Here is a 15,722-nt window from a genome sequence, read left to right as displayed (position 1 = left end):
CCCGTATTCTCCTGATCTTGCTCCTTCCGACTATTGGTTATTTGGCGATATGACACGTGCCTTCGAAGGAAGAAGCTTCAATTCCCGTGGAGCGGTCGAAGCGGCACTCAAACAATACTTTGCCTCACGCCCGGCTGGATTCTACCGCAATGGAATCCATAAATTGAGGGAACGTTGGAGACATGTTGTTGATAATGATGGACAATATAATTAATTATTCGGTTATTTTTTCTTTGAGAAATAAACTATTGAAAAAGTGACAAAGACTTTCCCGCCAACCTAATAGAAACAATGTATCGAGAACAATATGGGAGTAGCCGTAAAAATGGAAACAAAAACATTGTCATATGTCCTTATTGAAACGGTAAACTTGGACGATGGTGATGGCACTGTTTTCTCAAGAGATGGTTTATTCTTTACAAAACTAATGAGGTTATTCGCGAAAAAAAGTTAAAAAAACGGTTTCCAAAACATATTTCTCATGAATAATCACACAATTAGAATAATTATTTTTGAGAAACAAAAAAGTATTCAGAATGTCCAATATCGAAAGTCTAGAACAATTCAGGGTAGACTTAACACCGGCATAAGTCTATTCAATTGAAATCTTCAATTCGTTTTCTTTTTTCTGTATCGAGGCTTATTTCGGTTGTTTTGAGTAACTTGATGAGTGATACACTGATTATGAAAGAGAAAAACTGAACATCTACATTTTTCGATGTTTTATTGAATAACCGTTAGCACTTTTAAAATATCTTTGGAGTTGAAGGAACATTGCTTACATACTCTTTTTCTAAATCCAGAATTTGGGAATCATGCAACTGCCATCCCTGACTTCAGTTTTTTGCTTTTGTCGTGCAAGATAGCGGCTAAAAACCAACCTTATGCTACCTAGTTTTTTTCATGATTTGTTCGAAAAAACTATATGAAAAACAAACAGGTTGAATGAAAATTTCCCGCTCAAACAAATGCCTTCACAATTGTTTTGGTAGGAAACATTTAATGAAGATTTCAAGTTCTGAAGCTTGATTCCGAATTTTAGGATTTTCTATTTTGTGTTGTTTTTATATTCTTCGTTGCAGCTTCCTACTTCATCAAACTGTGAACTAGATATTTCTGACATCGTATAGGAGATGACTCAAATTATAAGTACTGAAAATGTCAGCAAATTCTCAACGCCCCTTTGAAAACACTTCCGTTTTTAGGTAATTTTCAGAGAGTTACTCGACCAATTCGGGGCGTCACCGATGAGGGAGACGCCTCGAATTCTCTCCCCGAAATATGGGAGTTATCGAAGGTTTCAGGAATTACCAATCGCATTTGGGAATTACCCGGAATGGGAGGTTAATGGGAGCGAACCGGAGGCCACATTGGGAGATCCTGTTTAGCTCCTCAGAATCTCAATATTACATCAACATTGAAAAGTTAGATAGCTTCCGTTTTTTTGCGCATTCCCACTCCAGAAGCATGAGTCGTAACAACTGTACAGACAACACAAGACGGTTTCAAGTTTCAAATTTCAACATTTAGATTTTCTTTGTACAAAAACAGTCGTTTTCGATTTCAACAGAAAAAAATTCGTGAAAACCCTTTTGAAAAATTCTCCATTAACAAATCAAGTCTTTGGTTTCAGATCATTGAACTTTGAAAAGGTGAACCAATTGAACGGAACCGATCTCGATCGAAATTCTTGATGCTAATTTATTCTGTTTGAACTTCATGGTTCATTAATGTATGCAAACTTACCTGGAGGACTCTCAACCTATCACATCATCCTTTTCACATCCTACCATATTGATTGCCAGATGTTCATAAATTCTCTAAACCTTCTTTCGTTTTATATTCTTGACCCAATCTCTTTTGTTTTACATACAGATTCTATCTAGCCCAAATGAACAATTTGGGAGTTTTACGTCCATTCATTTTCCCTCGTTCTCGCCCATTTTCCTCATTCGTCTTCTTTTTTGTTTCCATCTGTTGAAATCTAGCTCCAACCAGAAACCATTCCGTTTCACACAACCTCAACAAAAACGCGCAATCGTTCACACCTGCTCGCTAGCGGACCGGGGCGCCAGGTGCGTCCTGACTCACTTTCGAAGACACAAAAGAGAAAATGCAAATACACGGAGGAATGGATGGGGTGTCCAGCCATTTGCGATCGTCTGGCTATTCTCTTTTCTCACCTCTCTTTTTCCTTACCCAAAATCGTTCGCATTTCCGTACCCCATAACCTCTAAGTGACTCATATATTTTTTCTCTTATCATACTTCAAATTTTTAGTGTGGGTGTTACCACCCTCCTCAATTTTATCTTTTTGAAGTTGTTCAGCTCCTTGAATTATCACCAATGTCAACACTTGTATAAATATTCCTCCACTAACTTGATTGCAGACATTCTCATCTATTCTACTCTCCCAGTCGGACAAGTTCCTAATGTTGCTCTTCACTCTGCTTGCCTTTGCTGCCTTCTCCAGAGCATCTATTGTTCCATTAAGCACGTTCAGTGCACAAAAAACATTTTATGAAGTGAACAAAACTTATAAGATTTTTATCATCTCCGACAGCCCGCAAGAAGATCTTCAAGCTCTGACGATCATCACTAAAAACGCGGATCAGAATTCCAAGTAAAACATTAAATTTTTTTCTCAAAAGTATTCCTGATTTCTTTCAGTGCCTTCACTCTCTCTGTAGCTTCAACTGACGGATCTCTCACCCCATTCGTCCCAACTCAAGACAACGATATGGTCAGTGTCTATTTCACAGGAGCCACCAACAATCTTAGAGGATACCTCTACATGAATTCCGTCACACCAAACTTGAATGTTTTCCCACTTTTTGAAAACAAGCCGATTAACTACAAACAAGGAACCAATGTTGTCTTCAAGATGAGTTCTCCAGCTGGACTAATTCCTGTTGCTCAAAATGTTTTCGTCGGAAGCAGTGAAGTTCTCACTGGATTCGTTGGTCTCCCAGAAGACGTCAGCCCTGTCCAATTCTTCGATAGCCGATTCTTCAACGCTAGCACGTGAGATAACTCTCAAAAGAACTGAGAATTTCAAATTTCCATTTAAGGGTCACCACATACGATCAACTTGAACTTCCTCTGGACAGATTCTATTTCACTTCTTCCAGTAACAGTGTTAAGTATGAAATCAACTATGCTGCTAGAAAAAACTTGACCATTGGTTCTTCTGGACTTCTGATGACTAATGCATTTCCAAATGGAGCTTATGAAACCAGAGATTTTAATTTGAAAAATCAGAATGGAATCAACGTTGACGCCTACTTTGTGGTTAGCCTTTTCAAAAACATTTTCAATTAAAAATAAATAAATTTCAGCCAAGATTCGACACCACTAGCGCTCCAGGATATTCTGGAAACATTACCCTTTTCACAACTCCAGAAACCCTTGGTCCAATAATCTTCCCAATGATCTCATATGGTCAATCCAACATCACGTCGAACAGTCCAATCAGTAGAATCGTAATTGAATCCGATGGACCATACGCAATTCAGTATTTCTTGAGAGACACCACTGCTACAACTCCATCTCCAGTCGAAACTACCACCAAATCGTCCAGCTTCCCACAAATCGTGGCCTCTCTTCTGATGACAGCCATTCTTCGATTCTAACTTTTTCATAATTTGTACTGTATTTGAATTTATTCATAACGGGTTACGGTCGGTTCCACTAATGAAACTATGAGTATTTTATGAATTCTTTTTCAATGGTTAGCCGACAAAAATAGTTTCTTACGTTAGTTAAAAGAGGGCATGGGTAAACAAAGTTTCAACTTCACAAGGCCATAAATACTTTTTCGTTTTTCGAGGAACCGGAAAGTGACCATTGTCAAAAGTCAATAAACATTTTCTTTTGATTGTTTTAATGCTTTTGTTCGGCACGATTTTTTTCGGTTAAATTGTAACGAACGGAAGTCAAAAGAGATATAGAAATGTATAGGTTTGTTTTTTCTACGGGAGTTTTTGATTTTCGGGATGCTTCAAATTCTTCTGAATTATAGTTCGGTCCGTTTGAATAAACTAACTAGTATTTTAGGCGTTTCCAGTCATTAAAACTTTATGAGCACCAATTTTCATTCAAAAAACAAAAATCGAACAATTTTCAACATCCTATCAACAATGATACGATTACTGTCAAAATAGAAAGACTGTTAGACATAAAATAAGAAGATTTAGTAGTTGTGATAACTGATGGTGTTGTTCCTTGTCCTGTTGGAATCGTGCTACCCTCCGAATTCGTCGCAGTGGAATTTGTCCAATATTGAAGAGCATAGGCACCTATTGAGGACACTTCAACGCTGTTAATTTTTCCAGAAGCACCCAATCTTCCATTTAGTCCTGATGGAAATCTGAATTTCCGGAATTTACAATGTCAAGTGGCTTATTAGATTTTTAACTTACGATTGTACGTTCTCGACTCCAAACCCGAATCTTACAGTGATTTCAGTGTTATAAGAGAGCGATCTGTAGAAGTATGTCTGAATTTTTTTCAATTTTATTGTGAAAGTCAACGACTGATTCTTACATTCATGTGAAGTGAAATATCTTCATTTCCCTTTCTATTCACGTTGAAAGACATATCACTTGGTTGTTGAGTGATTGGGAATCCCGGAGACATTATCAATCCAGAAGACTGCAGCGTTTTAGTCACTGAAACACATTATTATGTTATTTCAGAGAGTTTTTTATTACAATATCCGAATCCAACAGTATAGCTGACTCCATCAAAAACGGGATCCAATGAGAATTCGTAGATCGGAATGTCAAGTTGTTGATAGAATGTTATACTGAACAGAAAAGTTCCTTTAGCCTTAATTTGCAACTCACTCGATGTAAATATCACTGGTGAAGAACAAATACGGTTCTGGAATCAAATCTCCTGGAACTCCGGAGTACGCACGCAGATATCCATCCTTTTGTCTATCAACTTTCAGATTCTGGATCGTCAAAATTTTTCCATTTGGTTTGTCGACTGCTAAATAGACATTCTTTCCAGCTTTGAATTGTAGTGCACTGTTCTCAAAAACAGGAAACACATTCAAATTTTCTGTTACTCTATCTTGAAAAAGAGTGACTGGAGTTGTATCACCATCTGGTCTGGTGACGACTACGGTATCATCATCAGCAGTTACAACGAGTGGATTCAACGAACCATCCGCTCGAGGAACAGAAAATGCAAAGATGCTGAAAATAGAAATCATAGATTATAACTAATTCGAGAAGAATTTACAAAATTTGCGTACTTGGTGTCAATTTGGCTTTTCTCTGCTTTCACTGTGATTAATTTCAGACTTGCTTCGTCTCCATTTGTGGGAAAATAAATTCTAGTTCCTTTTTGTGCAGGAATTTGTGTTACTTTTGCATCAAAAATGTGAAGTTTTGATTGGACAGAAACGAATAGCAAAAATAGTACAGTCGCAAGATTCATATTTTTTTCAGAAGAAAATATTGAAAACCTAGAAAGTGATCGAAAAATGACAACGCCTAAAGTGATCAAATTTATAGACGAATCGACCTGTCTGTGAGTCAACGCACTAAAAGTTCAAATGTTTATCAATGAATGATGATAAACGGGGAACAGTTTTATGGGAGAAATAACTCGGATGACGTGTTGTTGCATCTGAAATTTTCAGGTTATCATCGAACATTCTGAATACTTCAAAGAAGCCCAGTGCACTCTGAGCTCAATTATCTCGGTTCCTATGAGCTATGATAAACAGTTTTTATGATGAACGGTCCCTATGATAAGCTATGATAAACAGTCACTATGATAAACAGTTTTTCAATCGAAGATTTCTGGATATTTTTGATGGAACCGAGATATTTGAGCATAAAGCGAACGTATAGGGCGGACTTCTACTACAGCGTTTACGGCAGTTTGAATGAAATGAAATATTGGTGATTAGGAGTCCAGGAGCATTTATGAAAATTATTAAGTTGCGATATATTGAAAACACTCTGCAAAACTTTGAGGGGTCATCTCTTCCCAGAGAGCACCCCTATTTATCGCTCATTTCCAATCAGAGGGATGCGATAAAATCCTTGTATAAAAAGCAACCAAATTTTATTTGAAACATCGAAAAATTTCTTCGGCAATGCATTTCTTCTCTACTTGCTTTTTGGCTCTCTTCGCCATTTGCGCTGTTTCTGCGGTAATTTAAGCAAACATTATTTCATTCCCCAAACAAAAAAACCTTCAGCAATTCCTTCCGTGGTATCCAATGGAGCACTTTGAGCCATCTCTGTTCCCAAGACCGTCTCCAATTGAAGAACCAGGACTTTTCAATTACATTCCAAATCCAGCTGGAATCATTCACAACATTAACCGTCCACCAACTCCACTTGGATGGGGAAGAAAATAATTGTTTCCTTTTATTCCATCAATAAATTCTGGCATTCCTATTGTTTTTTGTCCATTTAGAGGCTCTATGAACTTTCTAGAGAAAAATATTTTTGAGATTCCCAAAAAAGAAATTGATTTGTTTCACTAATAGGACCGAACCGAATTTTTTATTTCCTGTTCGCTTTTTGCTTCCCAAAGATTTTGTTGAATTAGTCAAGTACACTCTCATATTCTAATTTTCTCAGAACTTGTTTTTCTTTTTGTCTGCATATAAGTAGCCAAAAGTTCTAAAATCCAACCATTAACTGTCGAGTTCTTCAGACGCTCTCTTGATAATAATCTGTAATTTTATTATTTAAGAACGTCATACTTGAAAACGTCTAGATTCAGAATTCGTGCCTGACCAAGTGACCAGGTACAGTATGTTCTACGACATCTTTTCTTCTGGAACTGGTATCGAGTAAGCCAGAAAACGTTTTGAGTAGGATCTAGTTAACAAACATAAAACTTGCAGCACATATTATTACAACTGCAATGGAACATCGCCATACACCAAATCAAAACCAATAATAGGAGTTGTTTACATGACTATTGGATTGATATCTCAAATTGTATATTTGCTAGTTTTGCGTACTATATTTTAATCAATAACTCTTTTCCCTTTACCTTGCTACAAAATCATGTTCTTCCGTGGGATTCCAGACATATTTAGTCTTATTTTCTGTGCAGATTTTGCTGGATTTTACTCGATTAAAGGTCTTCATCCGTGCTACTTGATTAATTTCACTTATATCACTGGATGTCTAGTTTCGGTGAGTTAGATGGTTGCTCTGATGAATAGTCTGAAACAAGGATTCCAATTTCGCTGATTAAAAATAGTTTTCTAAACCAAAAAACAATCAGACCAAAAGCTATGATATTTCTGAATTGTTTTCAGGATCTTGGCATATGAGTTGTATGTATGTGCTTCTTCTGGCTTTCAACAGAGTTTGTGAGCCGCTTTAAACCAAAAAATGTGCATTTCTGTTCCGGAAATGGCGTCTTAAATTTCTCTTATCTCTACCAATCCCATATTTTATCTATTTCGCATTTTTCACAAAACATTCTTTAACTCTTCAGTGTCTGCATTTCTTTTGAATCCAATGAGTGAAGCAACCAAAAACTTTTCCAGTGAGTATTATACTGTGGATGCATATGCTTTCAATAATATTTTTCTGATGTTTTTTATTGGATTTTGTTATTTGATAATCTGCTCTCACTTGTTAATGAAAAGTTGGAAAAGTCAAATCAAGCAGACTTCGGTTTTAGTTAAAAGGGTAAGGCTTCGATTATTATGGGAACTATTCCTTTGTAAATGTTCAGGTCACTTATCAATGTCTGACAGTATGCACATGTCACTTCATCGCATGTTTTCTTTATGTATACATTCAATGTTTTTGGATGCCCGAATTTCTGAACATAGTTTGCCATTTGGCATGGATTGGGAACCATAGTAAAAATTTACTCAAACATCCCAGAAATAGAGGTGTCTTATTTCAGGCTTGCCTCCTCCTTCAATCCGGTCGGATCTTCGAAGAATGTTTTTTGGTCTAATAGAAGTAACAAGGCAGAAGATGAATCATTGCGCATTTTTCAAATTGTTAGAAGTGTTTCGTGACTTTTTATTCATTTGATTAGAAAAGAGAATAAATGAAAGTGATTAAGATTAATGAAGCCACAGAAGAAGTGGAAGATCCCATTGTAGTCGTAGATGGATCTGATGTTGTCGGAATAGTTGGGGTAGTTGTAGATATTATTGTTGTTGGACATGTTATTGTTGGACAAACAGTAGTTGTCACCGTAGGACAAACAGGACTTGTTACCGTAGGACAAGCAGGGCATGTCTTAGTGGTGGTTGCGCCTTTTGCAGTTGTCAGTGTCGTTAATGCTTCAGTCGTGGTTGATACCGTCGTAGGTGGTATTTCTCAAGTACGATTTTTTGACAATTAACTAAAATATTTCAAAGTACCTGTTGCTTCGAACTGAATGATATATGCAGCATTATCAGCTTTGACTTTAAAACTTTCGGTCTTATGCGGAAAATTCAGCTTGCAATGTTCAGTTGTTTCTTTGCCAGTAGCTTGGACAAAACTGAAAAAAAGGGATTGTGAGAAAGAAGTCATATTGCAACTTATATGGTGTCTTACCATCGCGTTTGTCCTTCAACGGTGATTGTTACACCTGCACCTGGAGTTTCATCTAAAATAATGGCTTTTGCAAAATTTTCAACGGTGCCTGCTGCAGGATTAATGGTGGTCACCTTAATATATTGAATAAACGAAACAGAGTGTTTATTCTTCTAAACCTTTACATTGAGGAGCCTGTCAGTTGTATCATCTTTTACCATTTTGATTGTCATGTCGAGGTAATCTCCATCAGCTGCTTTCGTAGGAAATCCAGGAGCCATAACAAGTCCATTTCCAACAAATTCGGAGGGAATCTCTTAAACTATGCTTTGCAGAACATTTTAATTGGTACTTCTCTAACCTGTCTTGTTTGTGAACGTGAAAGTCAATGTCTTGCTGCCAGTGTTGTTGACGAAGAAGTATTCTTCTTGAATAAAAATTGAGTCCAGACCCATTGTAGAGCTGCAATAAATAAAATATAAGTTCTTTCCAAAGACATTCAGCGTACTCGTAGCTGTAAAGAAGATAGTGAGTATCATCAGGAAGTCCAGAGTAGATTTGGAACATGGTTTTCTGAACATTCAACCTTTTCAAATTTATTAACTTGGAACTCTCACTGAATCGGTTTGGAAATCACCGAGTGTAAAACCTTTTCCATCTTTTGAGAACATAACAGTAAATTGTTTGGTAGCTTGAACTGTGACGTTTTCAGAGAATGTATGATAGACATCCATATCCCCAAATTCTACAACTCAGTTGATAGTAGAATACTGTATTAAGTGATAAGAAATTACCCTCTTTGATCAAATATATTAGTCCTGAGATATTGTTTGGTCCGTGATTGAAACAAATACTTGGACTGACTTTGGTATCTATAGTGAAGTTAGAAATCTTGGTATCGGTAGGCCAAACCCTGAGAATAATCTGGTTGAATAAAATAGAATTAAGAGTCGTACAAAGTCTCATTATTGATCGTGTAAAGTTGAAAGACGGTTTCCTCGTCGTCTTTCATAGGTACTTCAAAATATTGTGAGAATCCAAATACTCCTATACTTTTTAGCGCACATTTTTCAGCATCGCTCAATTTGTACAAGAAAGATGAGACAGTGGGTAGGAATAGAAGAAGAAGAAGGTACTTCATTCTGAAAAGCAGAACAATATTTTGACTAGGCAGTAACCAGACATCGAATTAAGATTTCAGATTTGACCTGATCTTTGCTAGTTCTTAAAACTCGTCGATAGCTATTCCTAATATCCAGGATGGGTCTGGTAGACGACTGATAGAGATAAAAAGTTTTATTTTTTAGCTAATTCCAGTCGTTAAGACTGTGAAATGTTTTCATGAAATTCTTCGTTTGAAAACAGTCGTTTTTCTGTTATGAACTAAATTGAGAAAGTTTTCAACAGAAAACAAAATTTCTCGCCTAAACCAAAGTCACTATGTAAGTTAAAAATAGATACTATTATTCTGATACCAAAAAATCGGATTTGTGAAATAGTGGCAGTGGCCGAAGGTTTCACAACGGCAACTACCGTAACCCAAAATATCCTTATTATGCTTGTCTGAGAAAAAAAAGGTTAGAGAGTATTTTTTGCAGTCTGAATACGGTAGCGATATCGAAGCGGAGAGCCTAAATAGCACACATAAGGTGGAGACACAGTCACTTTTTCTCTGCGTCTCAACCTTTTTTTCTCAGACAAGGATAATACTGTCAGGATTTAATTTCTCGATTTTTGTGCGTTTTCAGTCAATTTTTTAACTATTGAAAAATTGTATAACGTTTTCCAATTTTTTGGGGGAAAATAACATAAAACTCGACGGCAAGCAGTAAAAAGCGAGAATATTTTAGGTTACGGTAGTTGTTGCTGTGGGACCTTCGGCCACGGTCACCGGCTTTTCTCTTCCGAAGCTCAGATTTTTTGTACCAGGATAATAATGTGGTTTGAGGAATATTTTCGAATTGAAACCCTTTATTCGATGTCTGCTGAAGTGCCAAAAAGTTGAAAAAAGAGAAAGAATGAATTTGCCAAACAATATGTGACTCTTTTAAACTGAAAATGTGCATAACGATGATCTCATCCCACTTTATTCTTTTTTTTATTGTTTCTTCGTATTTGACAAAAACGAAATATTGTGGAGATTGTGTGATTGCAAACCTAGATCACATCATCTCTTTGTTTGGAGCGTTGTTTCATTTTTATTAGCATTTGAACGATAAAGCTCAAACAATGAGTAAGAAAAGATTTTAAGACAAACAAAGTTTTGAACCGATTACTGTGTTGTGTGCTTGCTAGTACTGTAGCCAAAAATTTTGACTTGATATCTTCAAAAATCGAAAGAGTTTGTAGTTGAAGTCAGTTTTTTATGGTTTCCGGAAATTTGGTGACAAGCAGATGATCGTAGTACTTGTTGAAGCTCAATGTTGTCCTACATCTACTTCTCATTGGTAATCTTTGCAAGATAAATCATCCTGCACGCGCATCTTCAGATCATACACACAGCAGTTAATTGAGAAGATGGGCAAAATTTATCACCAAAGTTCAATAATACAGAATGGGAAGTTTTAGGCAAGAATAATCAGGATGCAACTGATAGGCGAGATAATGAGGAAGACACATAAATTTAGAGAAGTTATGGAGGAATAATAGAAATATGGGTCAACGCTGGAGTGAGATGCGGTCCTCGTCGAGCGATTTCATATAAGCGATCAGACAGGTCCGATGACTCTGCGAATCTTCTGCAGATGATATTAAGGTGGGAGATGTGCGGGTTGACAATAATCTGCTCCATCACCTGGGCCAGCTCGCTGAAAAGAAATCCGAACATATCGTATTTACAGAGAGAAAGATAACTCACTCTTCAGCCTCTGGTTGTTCATCTATTGGACGATAGAAACGAATTTCCAGTTTGAAGCATCGTAGTTCCGGAATATGAAATGATGCAGCACGAACTGTTCCTGCTTGTTTTATCAATAAAGTTCTCAAGTTCACAGTCCGCAAACTCTTGGAAAACTGTTCATGGTTGATGGTCAGTCTGAAGGGTAAAAGATAAAAAGAGCACGACAAGGTCCAGCCCACCTTCTATTGAATCGCAGGACCGTCACCGACTCTGTTCCGTTAAGCTTGACCGCTCCTTGCACCAGTTCATTCATAGGATAGTTACGCCGACCATTTCTGAAAAATAGGGTTCAAGCAGTTTTTAAATTCGACTGATAATGTGTTATAATGTGATTATATGACAAAAACACAATTTTCCCCAGGATTACAAAATATTCCTGAGTTTACAAGGGAAGGGTGATGTCTTACTAATCGTTTTCAAATTTTTGGTGACAAAGAGTATGATTATCATACATATCAAGAGTTCCTGGAATTAGAGTTGACGAGCAAAAAAACTTTTTCTGTGTTAGTTTAATAGCTCGCCAACCAATACTATTAAACTCCCCTCGTGATTTTATATATAATACGAGCAAGTTGCGAGCTAGATCTTCAAAATTGAGCCGTTTAAAAAATATTGACGAGCACGATCCAACTGGATCCAGGAATTCAAAACATGTATGGTGATTATGATAAACAATTTGTCTCCATTTGAAACATTTCTTTGTTTTCTGGATTCAGATGTTTTAATCAGAAAACTGGATGGAATTTCGTTGGGCTCCGAAACTTCAAAATGATAATTTCAACAGAAATTTATCCAACATCAACAAAAAATTTGGCACCGGGGCCAGAAGCTTGGGAAAATTTAGTAGGTATGCTCAAGAACATTTACGAACACTTACTCGACATATTGGGTGAATGGACCAGCTACTAATTGCAGATTGTAAATATCTTTCCATCCGAGTTCCCTCAACATGTTCTCCATTGGCACTCGAGGCAACCCTTTGAAGATTTCGAGAAAATTATCCGGAAGTTTCGAGTTTTGAGGAAACGCGCGACTATTGAGAGATATTATCTCCTCGGCAGTGAGAGCACGTTCCCTTGGACCGAACATAGCACGGAGTACCCATCCTACTCGCGAATCAAGAAGAGCTTTTCGAAGCAGACCCATGGCGAAGTTGAGAACATTTTGACGTTGAAATTCGCTGAAAATAAAATGGTTGAACTTTAAATCATATTGGTGACCTGAATGACTTACTCTGACATCATTAAAAACGGCGCTGATATTATACCGTCCGCCGGACTTGAATTGAGAGAAGATAAAACTTCGCGAAGAAACTTCGGTTCTTTATTCGGCTCAGATTGCATGAGTGTCTGCAAAGAAGCAAATCAGTGAGATTTTATACTACGAGTCGGAGGTTCATAACCAACAAGCCAAGAAATCAACAAAGACTGGAGGTTTCGGTGACGGCGCCGGAATTCTAGGCGCCATTTTGTACTCTAAAGGAAACTAAAGATATTAGAATAGGGAGAGAATATCCCACCTGTTCCGACCGCGCCCTAACATGTCCTATCTCTACAAAAGAAGACAAATGAGAGAAGGCATACAGTCAGTCTTCCGGCGCCAAAAAGAACACACAGACTTCTCACATGTTTAGAAGCGTGGGAATTGTGTTTTGGCCGTTTGGCCGAATGAAAGGAAGAAACTTATTGGTCAAACTGGAGGAAAATGATATTGAGAAAGTGCACGAGTACACAAAAAGATGCTCTTAAGAACACGAGAAGAATTATCATCTAGGTTGTTTGTGGGTCGCTTATCATATTGAATAATCAGTTTGATGGACATAGGTCGCTTCTTTCATTTTCTTCCTCCGCTTACCAAAACTGACCAGAATGATTAACAAATGCAATATCAAAAAGAAATTCATGTTTACCAAACACTTCCTCATCAGTATCTTGAGACCAACAAACAAATGTGGAACATGAATACGCAATGTTAGATAAAATTTCTGATAAAGTTGTATTTCTGTTGATGTTTTCTGAATTTAATAACCGACATCTCAATCAACAGCACTATTTAAACGCACACACAATTTTTGAAACAGTTGAAAAACTCACTTAAACTCAAAAGTAGATCCGAACACAGGAGTTGAATTGTTGCCTACGGGATGATGGATGATGACACTTCTTCATCGTTTCTGGAATACGTCAACATAAAAAAGACAACAGATCAGACTACACACGAGCGGAGATTGTGGCGGTCCGGTAGATCAACGTTGGTCGACAGTTTTCTCATAATATCAATAAAAAATTTTTGAAAACGGAATTCGAGTAGATTAAAAATTTGGTATTTATTCTAAAAAGTCTAAATATTCTTCAAAGATCTTTCCTCATTGAAAGATCAAAGAATTTCTTTCTACGTCACCACATGATCAGCGCTTGCGCGTTACCGATCTATCTCGCATCCTTATCATTTTCTTCGTGATCTTTGAGAAAATCTACTTCCTGGTCAGGTACTTACTGTCGATCCGTTCAATTAGTTAAGAGTGACATGTAAAAAGACTGGCAGAAAGGAGCAAAAAGACTTTGATACAAGCGACAAGCAACCGAAAAATGATATTCTTTGAAAAGGGGTTTCTACAATATGCTGTTGGCTTCTTAGAAATTAATATAATTGTTGAAGAAAAATTGAAAACCTTTTCAAATGTCTTACTAAATAAAAAAGAAATGTTTCAAAAACGAAAAAAAACAAGTTTTTTGTCTAAACGCGAGCTATAGATCATTGGAAAGCGAGAGACGGAAGACAAAAAACCTACAGTAACCCATATTGCGTTGCGAGACCAGCCGTAAATCGTAATCTATGGAGAATTTCGTGTGATTCGGTGATTCTCAAGAATCAACGCTATATGTTCAGAAACTAATTCACATCTCGATACTTCAACACTAACTGAAGACGATGAACGTCGAAGAGTACTTTCCAGAAGGATTATCAGTTATACATCACGACGAAAGTCAACGCGAAGGACGGTCGTCGCACGAGGTTTGTGTTTCAAGCGATTTTCGAAATTTAAAGAAAATTTTTAAGCTTCAAGATACTCAAAACCCTGCAGCTCTACACTGTCATATCTGCTATAAAAACATCAGCGGCCCAATAAACAATATGGATTTCGTCAAACCATGCAATTGTCAGTTGTGAGTTTTCCGTTTGTTTCGTTTTCTAAAAAAGGAGTTTCAGAATGTTCGTTCACACAGAATGCGCAGCTAGGAATAGAAAGAAGTTCGGGGAAGCGAAATGTAGCAATTGCGGTCAGGAGAGCACAATTCAACGAACAGCGAAGCTCCGCCGATCGAGGAAAGTTGAGCATGGAATCGGCTGTTGTTCAGATAAAGGGCCACTTTGCATGATTTGCAATGACAAGAACCATCAGTACAAACCACATCAAAAAGACTCGGAAAGAAATTTAGGATGCAAAATCAAACCGTGCTTTTGCAGGTAACAAACTTATCAACTGATTTTTTCATTGGAATTAACTTATAGGAAGGTGTTCCATTTCGGCTGCTTACGCCCATTGATTGAAGAGAAGCCGTTGTGTTCAGAGTGCAAAGTTATTTATTCCGGCTTTGAACCCGCCACTGTCAAGCAGTTTTTCAAAGCCAAATGGGCCTGGTTTATCTTGTACATCGTGGTGTTGTCCCTTTTCTCTTCTCTACTCATTTTTGCTGCGAGAAATTCCTTGTTATTTACTACCAGAAGCAGCAATGTGGATATGATCGACAAGGAGATCAGTAAGTGGTTATTCGTTTTTCTGTACTCATTATTCAAACCTTTTCAGTTCTCTCCATTCTTGCCGTGTTCTTTTTGATTGTCATTATTGCCACCATGTTCAGCGTCATAAGATACACCTTATGGATTTCTATTCCACAGTTCAAAATCAGAGAGGGTAAATTTATTCTGAACCCCTTCAAAGCTCTCAATCAAATGAAATCGGAGCGAAAAAGTTCTGATCGCGAGTCTGAAAAAGATTTCGAGAACATACCGTTGAACGATATGAGAGAACAAGCCTCAGTAGACGCCGAAGATCCGGTCGAAGGCGCTCGTAACTGCGAGGCCGACGATATGACTCTGGGACAACACATGTTCGGAATTTATGCAACACATCATTCCTCTTCTACTCCGATCGATAAGCCATCACTAGGATTTGTTTTCAACTCAGCATAACAATCATACTTTTTTTGTCAAATAATCAACTCGTTCAAATATATAAACCGAGACATAATTAACCCTGTCTTATGAACCCATTTTCAAGTAAACAAGTTTGT

At 37.3% G+C, this 15,722-nt stretch overlaps 6 protein-coding genes across 6 annotated transcripts; 3 read left to right on the top strand and 3 right to left on the bottom strand.

Moving 5' to 3' along the window:
- Window positions 1–1,281: 1,281 nt before the first annotated feature.
- Window positions 1,282–3,632, top strand: CBG05874 (the record flags this gene model as incomplete). The annotated part of the gene is made up of 6 exons (XM_002633116.2): window positions 1,282–1,424; window positions 1,989–2,142; window positions 2,391–2,623; window positions 2,671–3,024; window positions 3,072–3,291; window positions 3,339–3,632. The coding sequence occupies 6 exons, from the start codon at window positions 1,282–1,284 to the stop codon at window positions 3,630–3,632; spliced, it is 1,398 nt and encodes a 465-aa protein (XP_002633162.2).
- Window positions 3,633–4,122: 490 nt separating this feature from the next.
- Window positions 4,123–5,448, bottom strand: CBG05875 (the record flags this gene model as incomplete). The annotated part of the gene is made up of 6 exons (XM_002633117.1): window positions 4,123–4,369; window positions 4,422–4,498; window positions 4,546–4,670; window positions 4,713–4,807; window positions 4,848–5,204; window positions 5,264–5,448. The coding sequence occupies 6 exons, from the start codon at window positions 5,446–5,448 to the stop codon at window positions 4,123–4,125; spliced, it is 1,086 nt and encodes a 361-aa protein (XP_002633163.1).
- A 667-nt stretch (window positions 5,449–6,115) lies between these two features.
- Window positions 6,116–6,382, top strand: CBG05876 (the record flags this gene model as incomplete). The annotated part of the gene is made up of 2 exons (XM_002633118.1): window positions 6,116–6,172; window positions 6,221–6,382. 2 exons carry the CDS (start codon window positions 6,116–6,118, stop codon window positions 6,380–6,382), a joined length of 219 nt encoding a protein of 72 aa, XP_002633164.1.
- A 1,654-nt stretch (window positions 6,383–8,036) lies between these two features.
- CBG05877 lies at window positions 8,037–9,095 on the bottom strand (the record flags this gene model as incomplete). The annotated part of the gene is made up of 6 exons (XM_002633119.1): window positions 8,037–8,326; window positions 8,372–8,493; window positions 8,550–8,662; window positions 8,747–8,844; window positions 8,890–8,990; window positions 9,037–9,095. The coding sequence occupies 6 exons, from the start codon at window positions 9,093–9,095 to the stop codon at window positions 8,037–8,039; spliced, it is 783 nt and encodes a 260-aa protein (XP_002633165.1).
- Window positions 9,096–11,160: 2,065 nt separating this feature from the next.
- Window positions 11,161–12,770, bottom strand: CBG05878 (the record flags this gene model as incomplete). Its single annotated transcript, XM_002633120.1, has 5 exons — window positions 11,161–11,335; window positions 11,386–11,562; window positions 11,607–11,702; window positions 12,305–12,607; window positions 12,661–12,770. 5 exons carry the CDS (start codon window positions 12,768–12,770, stop codon window positions 11,161–11,163), a joined length of 861 nt encoding a protein of 286 aa, XP_002633166.1.
- A 1,588-nt stretch (window positions 12,771–14,358) lies between these two features.
- On the top strand, window positions 14,359–15,621 carry CBG05879 (the record flags this gene model as incomplete). Its single annotated transcript, XM_002633121.1, has 5 exons — window positions 14,359–14,442; window positions 14,488–14,594; window positions 14,638–14,895; window positions 14,941–15,188; window positions 15,236–15,621. 5 exons carry the CDS (start codon window positions 14,359–14,361, stop codon window positions 15,619–15,621), a joined length of 1,083 nt encoding a protein of 360 aa, XP_002633167.1.
- Between the last annotated feature and the right edge of the window lie 101 nt (window positions 15,622–15,722).

The sequence above is a fragment of the Caenorhabditis briggsae genome, assembly GCF_000004555.2.
Source record: "Caenorhabditis briggsae complete genome, chrIV, whole genome shotgun sequence".
Classification (NCBI taxonomy): Eukaryota; Metazoa; Nematoda; class Chromadorea; order Rhabditida; family Rhabditidae; genus Caenorhabditis; species Caenorhabditis briggsae.
This window is presented reverse-complemented; position numbering and strand designations above follow the sequence as displayed.